At 66.3% G+C, this 7,198-nt stretch overlaps 1 protein-coding gene across 3 annotated transcripts; it reads right to left on the reverse strand.

The window, feature by feature from the left end:
* Positions 1–247: 247 nt before the first annotated feature.
* On the reverse strand, positions 248–4,940 carry SUOX (sulfite oxidase). 3 transcript variants are annotated; one of them, XM_066567667.1, is made up of 5 exons: positions 4,547–4,940; positions 3,556–3,663; positions 3,233–3,476; positions 1,391–2,566; positions 248–583 (listed from the first exon to the last, which is right to left on the reverse strand). In XM_066567667.1, exons 2-5 carry the CDS (start codon positions 3,585–3,587, stop codon positions 329–331), a joined length of 1,707 nt encoding a protein of 568 aa, XP_066423764.1. In that variant the 5' UTR covers positions 3,588–3,663; positions 4,547–4,940; the 3' UTR covers positions 248–328. The 3 variants fall into 3 exon arrangements, with proteins under 3 accessions (XP_066423764.1, XP_066423763.1, XP_066423762.1); XM_066567666.1 differs by having other exon boundaries at positions 3,556–3,695; XM_066567665.1 differs by lacking the exon at positions 4,547–4,940 and having other exon boundaries at positions 3,556–4,222.
* Positions 4,941–7,198: the final 2,258 nt, after the last annotated feature.

Below are 7,198 nucleotides of genomic sequence, written 5' to 3' on the forward strand. Positions count from 1 at the left end.
CTGAGGACCCCGCGCAGGTTCCAGCCCCACAGTGTCGGGTTGGACGTCGTACCTCTGATGTCCCTGGTGTCCCCAATGTCCCAAATGGCCCCAAAGCCCCAATATCCCGATGTCCCCGAGGCCCTGCTGGTGTCCCTCACTTGGTGACGGTGACACTGACCCGGTGCCAGGCGTTGCTGAGGACCCCGCGCAGGTTCCAGATGAACCCCACGGTGTCTGGTCGTACCTCTGATGTCCCTGATGTCCCCAATGTCCCCAGCACCCCAATGTCCTCAGCACCCCAATGTCCCTGATGTCCCCAATGTCCCCAAGGCTCTGCTGGTGTCCCTCACTTGGTGACGGTGACGGGGACGCGGTGCCAGGCGTTGCTGAGGACCCCGCGCAGGTTCCAGATGGGCCCCACGGTGTCGGGCTGGACGTTGTAGCTCCGGTCCACGGCCTTGCAGACGAGCTCCAGCCTGGCCCCCGCGGGCACCGGCGCCCGCAGCTCCCACAGCGCCCAGGCCCAGCCCCGGCCCCGCTCCGGCCGCGGGCCCAGCTCGGCCTCGCGCCACGTCCGGCCCCCGTCCAGGGACACGTCCACCTGCGGGGAGCGAGATCGTTACTGTGGAGATGGCTAATTAGTGTTAATTAGCATTCATTAATTAGCATAGAGCTGCGGCTGGGCCGCTGTCCAGGGACACGGCTCCCTTTCCCCATTTTTCCCATCCCTGTCCCGTTCCTACCCCATTCCCCATCCCCACTTCCCCCATCCCCTTTCCCCTCACTCCCATTCCCCCCACCTCATTCCCCCACTCCACTTTCCCCCATCTCCTTTCCCCCCATCCCTGTTCCCCCATCCCCATTTTTCCCACCCCATCCCCATTCCCCCACCCCATTTCCTCCCATCCCCGTTCCCTTCTTCCTCCACCCCATTTTCTCCCATCCCACCCCCTTTCCCCCCACCCCATTTCCCCCTCATACCCATTTCCCCCTACCCCATCCCCATTCCCCCACCCCATTTTTCCCCATCCCATCCCATCCCATCCCATCCCATCCCATCCCATCCCATCCCATCCCATCCCATCCCATCCCATCCCCTTTGCCCCCCACCCCATTTCCTCCCATCCCCGTTCCCCTTTCCCCCCATCCCATCCCCATTCCCCCACCCCATTTTCCCCATCCCATCCCCTTTTCCCCCCACCCCATTTCCCCCTCATACCCATTTCCCCCTACCCCATTTCCTCCCATCCCCGTTCCCCTTTCCCCCATCCCCTTTCCCCCATCCCCGTTCCCCATTTTCCCCACCCCATCCCATTTCCCCCCCATCCCCATTCCCCCACCCCATTTCCCCCATCCCATCCCCATTCCCCCACCCCATTTCCCGTCCCCGCCTCCACGCCCCGCTCACCCTGACCACCTCCCTTCCTCCTCCGCTCCACGCGTATCCCTTCACCGTCAGCTCCCCGGCGGGCACGGCGGCCCCGGGCCGGGGCTCGGTGATCGCCGACTGCACCGGCAGCTCCTGGATGGCGGGGGCGGCCCCGAAATCCACGGAATCCCAATCCACGGACGGACAGAACCCTTTGTAGTCGTTCTGCTGCCAGTGGCTCGGGCTCTCGGAGGGCGACACCGCCACGCTCCGCAGCCACTTCACGCTGCGCGCCCCGACCACCCCGGGCACCACCACGCGCACCGGGAACCCGTGATCCCGCGGCAGCTCCCGCCCGTTCATCTCGTACGCCAGCAGCACCTCGGCCTCGGCGCTCAGCGCCCGTTTTAACGGGATGGACGCTCCGTACGGCGTCCCCGAAGCGTCCGCGTCCAGCCCTTCGAAGCACACGTGCCACTCGCCGTCGCCGGTGCTGTCGCGGACACCGGCGGCCAGCAGCACGTCCCGGAGCCGGGCTCCTCCCCAGCGCGCCGTGCTGATGGCACCGATGTCCCACGCCAGCCCCTTGACCGGCCGGACGCGGCTCATCTCGGATCTCCGGTTCCCGGCGCACTGCAGCGTGGCCGTCACCTCGTGCTTCGGGAAGCGCTGCCGCAGCTCCGACAGCGACAGCGACAACGCGCGGCCACCGGGCCCCTCCACGCGCAGCCGGTAGGAGCCCGGCTCCACGGCGGGCACCGGGAGGTGGTTGCGGGTGAAGAAAAGCTCGTTGGGCGTCAGGAAGCTCTGCGTGAGCAGCTCCGGCGGCGGCTCGGCGTTAAAAGGCTTCAGGCTGTTCACCCGCAGCGCCGGGTGGCGCGGGGGGTCCCCGGCGAACGGGTCCGCGGTGTCCCCCGGTGGCGGCGCCGCGTCCTCGGGGCTCAGCTCGCCCACTTTGTAATCGCGGAGCAGCTCCAGGACGTGGGGCTGGCTGTGAACGGCGTAGAGAGCCCAGAAGGGCTCCAGGGCTCCCCCGGCCGCCAGCAGGATCTTGTCCGGTCCCCCCGGGTGCATCTCCACGAATTCGGTAACGTCGAACACGTCGGTGCCGTAGGTGACCCACACGCGCTCCTTCGGGGTGCGGTGCTGCGCCACCTCCGCCCGCGTGTACCGGGGGAACTGCGGCGCGGGGGTGGCCCGGGCGGCCTGGGCGGTCTGCGGGCACCGGGAGGCTCAGCGGGATCCGCCGTGATCGCCGGGATCCCGGTGTCGGCCCAGCCCCGGATCTCCCTGTCCCGGTGTCACCCCCGCTTCAGGATCCCCCGGTCCCGGTGTCACACCCTGTCCCCGGGATTCCGGTGTCACCCAGCCCCGGGATCCCCCCTGTCTCGGTGTCACCCCCGCTTCAGGATCCCCCTGTCCCGGTGTCATCCCCGTTCCCGGGATCCCTGGCCCGGTGTCACCCCCGCTTCAGGATCCCCCTGCCCCGGTGTCACCTTGCCCCGGGATCCTGATGTCACCCTGCCCCGGGTTCCCCCTGTCCCGATGTCACCTCCTGCCCCCGGATCCCCCTGTCCCGGTGTCACCCCCGCTCCAGGATCCATCCCCCTGTCCCGGTGTCACTCCTGCCCCGGGATCCTTCCCCCGGTGCCACCACCCCCGTTCTGGGTTCCCGGTGCCACCACCCCCTTCCCCCGGGATCCACCCCCCGGTGCCGCCCCTTCCCCGTTTCCCGCTGTCCCGGTGTCACCTCTCCCCGGGATCCGCCCCTCCGGTGCCGCCTCCCGTCGGGATCCAACCCCACCCCGGTGTCCCCAGCACGGGGACGGACCCCGAGGTGTCACCGCCCCTCCCGGTGCCACCACCCCCGGTGTCGCTCACCCTCCGCCGCCGCTCTCCGTAGGCCAGGACGACCCCGAGCCCGAGCAGCGCCGCCAGCACCGGGGCCGCTCCTCGGTGTCCCCCCGGTGTCGCTTCCCGGTGTCCCCCCGGGGCCGCTCCTCGGTGTCCCCCCGGTGTCCCTTCCCGGTGTCCCCCCGGTGTCCCTTCCCGGTGTCCCTCCGGGGCCGCGCTACCGGCGGCCAACCGGGAGCAGCCGCGGGGCAGCTGCATCAGCGGCGGGAGCCTGCGGGGACAGCGGGGTCACAGCGGCCCCGGGACACCGGGGGGACACCGGGGGGACACCGGGAGCCCCCCGTTCCTACCTGCGGCCGGCCATGGCCCGGAGCAGCAGCATCGCGGCGGCGGCGGCAGCGGGACGGGAGAGCGCGGCTGGGGCGGGCACCGGGTACCGGGAAACGGCTCCGGTGACGCTGCCGGGGAAAGCGGCAATCAGGGAGCTCTGCTGCGACACAACCGCGCTCGGTTTCCGCTCCGGTCCTGCCCTTCCGTGACCCCAGCGCGGTCCCGGTTCTGCCTCCGCGCCGTTCCCAGCCCGGTGCCCGTTGTGTCCCCACCCAGTCCCAGCTCGGTCGGTCCCGGTTGTTCCCGGCTTTTCCCAGCTCCATCCCGGTCCCGGTTGCCCCCTCCCCAACCCCATCCCCGTCCCGGTTCTTCCTGCTCCCAGCGCCATCCCGGTCTCCAGCCCGGTTGTTCCCGGTTTTTCCCAGCCCCATCCCGGTCCCGGTTGTCTCCAGCCCGGTCGGTCCCGGTTGTCCCCTCCCCAGTCCCATCCCGGTCCCGGTTCTTCCCTTCACCAGCGCCATCCCGGTCCCGGTTGTCCCCTCCCCAGCCTCATCCCGGTTCCCGGTTGTCCCTTCCCCAGCCTCATCCCGGTCCCGGTTGTTCCTTTCCCCAGCCCAATCCCGGTCCCCGTTGTCCCCTCCCCAATCCCATCCCGGTCCCGGTTGTCCCCTCCCCAGCCTCATCCCGGTTCCCGGTTGTCTCCAGCCCGGTCGGTCCCGGTTGTCCCCTCCCCCAGCTCCATCCCGGTCCCGGTTCTTCCTTTCCCCGGCCCCATCCCGGTCCCCGTTGTCCCCTCCCCAATTCCATCCCGGTCCCGGATGTCCCCGCCGTAGGCCCAGGCCAGTCCCGGTTGTCCCCAAACCCCCCGGTCCCGTTGTTTTCCCCCAACCCCAGCCGGGTCCCGCTTTTCCCTCCCTCAGCCCCACTCCGCTCCCGGTTTTCCCGCCCCGTTCCCATCCCGGTTGTTCCCTCTCCCGGTTGTTCCCGCTCCCGGTAGTCCCCGCCGCGCACCTGCGTAACGGTTCCGGTCCCGCGATGTCCCTGGGCGCGGCCGCTTTAAGAGGGGGGCGATGGGCGTGGCCTCGAGGAGAGCGCGACCCACCTGGCCACGCCCCTCTGTTTACTTTAACGGGGGCCTAGTGGGCGTGGCCTCGCTCAGGGTGGGCCCCACCAGCGCCGGTTTAAAGCGGCAACACCACACGAAGCCCCCGGGGGTCTTAAAGCGGCCCCGCGGATTTAAAGGGGCAGCGCCGCCCGAAATTCCCGCTGGGAATTTGGGGGAAAAAACGGAAAAAACCGGAGCTGCCAGGCAGCTGTGAACTCTGATAAGCGTTATCAGGGTAGGGCCGCGATCTGGCAGCGGCTGCTGGCACCGGGTGGCCCCGGTGTTGTCGCTTGTCCCCTCCCTGAGCACACAAAAAGTTGGGAATTTTCGGTTTTTTGGGATTTTTTTTCCTTGTTTTTTTTTTTTTTTTGTCCTCGTTGGTTTTGTTTTTTTTTTTTACTTTACATTAAATACATGGGTAAATCAGCGACCCGAGGGTGTGGTTACCACGATTGTTATTTCACGGCGAGGGAGGAGCTTCCCAAAGCAAGGAAAAAAAAAAAACAACGGAAATGAACCGAAAAGAAAAAGAAAAATCGAGGAGAAAAGGAGGAAAAAGAAAGAAAAAAAAAGGGAAAAAAAAAAAGGAAATAAAAGGGTGGCAGGAGCTGCGGTGTCCCCGTTTGGGCCACCACTTTGGGGACAGCGATGTCACCAAGTCCAGAGGCTCTGGAGCACCGGGAATGTCCCAAGGTGGCACCGAAAATGACCCCAAAGTGGCCCCGGGAATGTCCCCAAGGTGGCCCCGGGAGTGTCTCCAAGGTGGCCCTGGGAATGTCCCCAAAATGGCGCCGAGAATGTCCCTAAAGTGGCCCCGAGGTGGCCCCGGGAGTGTCCCCAAGGTGGCCCTGAGGTGGCCCTGGGAATGTCCCTGAAGTGTCCCCAGGAACGGCCCTGAGGTGGCCTTGGGAGTGTCCCCAAGATGAACCTGGGAGTGTCCCCAAGATGTCTCTGAGAGTGGCACCAAGATGTCTCTGGGAGTGTCCCCAAGGTGTCCTCCAGGTGTCCCCCAGGTGTCCCTGGGAGTGTCCCTGGGAATGGCCCTGGGAGTGTCCCCAAGGTGTCCCCAAGGGTGGGGACAGGGCAAGGACCCAGCGGGCTCTGTCACCACCCTGGGGACACCAATGTCACCGATTCCAGAGGCTCTGGAGCACCGGGAATGTCCCCAGGAGTGTCCCCAAGGTGGCCCCAGCAATGTCCCCAAGAATGTCCCCACGGTGGCCCCAGGGGCTTCATACGGGACCGGGTCCCTCCACCCCAAAGCCGCCACCCCCCGTGCCTGAGGGGACAATTCTGGGTGTCCCCAACTCGGGGTGTCCCCAAATTTTGAGGTGCCACCACTTTGGGGATGTCCCAAATGTTGAAGCTGTCACCGTTTTGGGGTGCCACCATTTCAGGGTGTCCCAAATTTTGGGGTGTCCCCAGTCGGGTGGCAGCACCCCAGGTGTCCCCTGGACAGGGTGGGGACACCGAGGGCCCAGAAGGGACAAGGACAAAGGGACAAAGGGCAGGGGTGGCCCTGCTGTCCCCTCAGTGTCACCCTGGGGACACGGGGACAGAGCCAGGGGACATTGGACCATAAAGTGCAAAGAGGGACAGGGACAAAGTGGGGACACTGGGAGGGGACTGGGGGGACACCTGAGGGGTGGCTGTGGCTGGGATCACCTGGGGACATCGGGGCCACCACTGGGATCATTGAGGGGACACTGAGGGGACATCAAGGCCACCACTGGGATCATTGAGGGGACACTGAGGGGACAGCACCGGGATCATTGAGGGGATATCGAGGCCACCACTGGGATCACCTGGGGACAGCAGGGCCACCACTGGGATCATCGAGGGGACACTGGGGCCACCACTGGGATCATTGAGGGGACACTGAGGGGACATCAAGGCCACCACTGGGATCATTGAGGGGACAGCAGGGCCACCACTGGGATCACCTGGGGACATCGAGGCCACCACTGGGATCATTGAGGGGACACTGAGGCCACCACTGGGATCATTGAGGGGACACTGAGGCCACCACCAGGATCATTGAGGGGACATCGGGGCCACCACTGGGATCATTGAGGGGACATCGGGGCCACCACCAGGGTCATTGAGGGGACATCGAGGCCACCATTGGGACCATGTGGGCGATGTCACCTGGAAGGTCACCATGGCTGGGACACCTGGGGGACACTGCGGTCATCACGGAGGGGACACCACAGTCACTGCTGGGATCACTGAGGGGACACCAAGGCCACCATTGGAACCACCTGGGGATGTCACCTGGGGGGTGACCACAGCCAGGATGGCCATGGGGACATCCCTGTGAGGTGACCACAGCCGAGGTCGCTCAGGTGGCACCTCCACAAGGCCACCGCAGCTCCCACGGCAGCGTCCCCTCGGTGTCCCCTCAATGTCCCCTCAGTGTCCCCTCGGTGTCCCCTCAATGTCCCCTCGGTGTCCCCTCGGTGTCCCCTCAACGTCCCCTCAATGTCCCCTCGGTGTCCCCTCAGTGTCCCCTCAATGTCCCCTCAGTGTCCCCTCAATGTCCCCTCAATGTCCCCTCG

This window comes from Molothrus aeneus, chromosome 30 (genome assembly GCF_037042795.1).
Source record: "Molothrus aeneus isolate 106 chromosome 30, BPBGC_Maene_1.0, whole genome shotgun sequence".
NCBI lineage: Eukaryota > Metazoa > Chordata > Aves > Passeriformes > Icteridae > Molothrus > Molothrus aeneus.

Bases quoted from the DNA above. Each gene is read 5' to 3' on its own strand.
- SUOX (XM_066567665.1), bottom strand. From the start codon at position 3,923: ATGGCGCTGGGAGCAGGAAGAACCGGGACGGGGATGGGGTTGGGGAGG. The intron at 2,567-3,232 runs GTGAGCGACACC...CGGTGCCCGCAG, and splicing joins ACGGAGAGCGGCGGCGGAGG to ACCGCCCAGGCCGCCCGGGC. The intron at 584-1,390 runs GTGAGCGGGGCG...CGCTCCCCGCAG, and splicing joins GAGGAAGGGAGGTGGTCAGG to GTGGACGTGTCCCTGGACGG.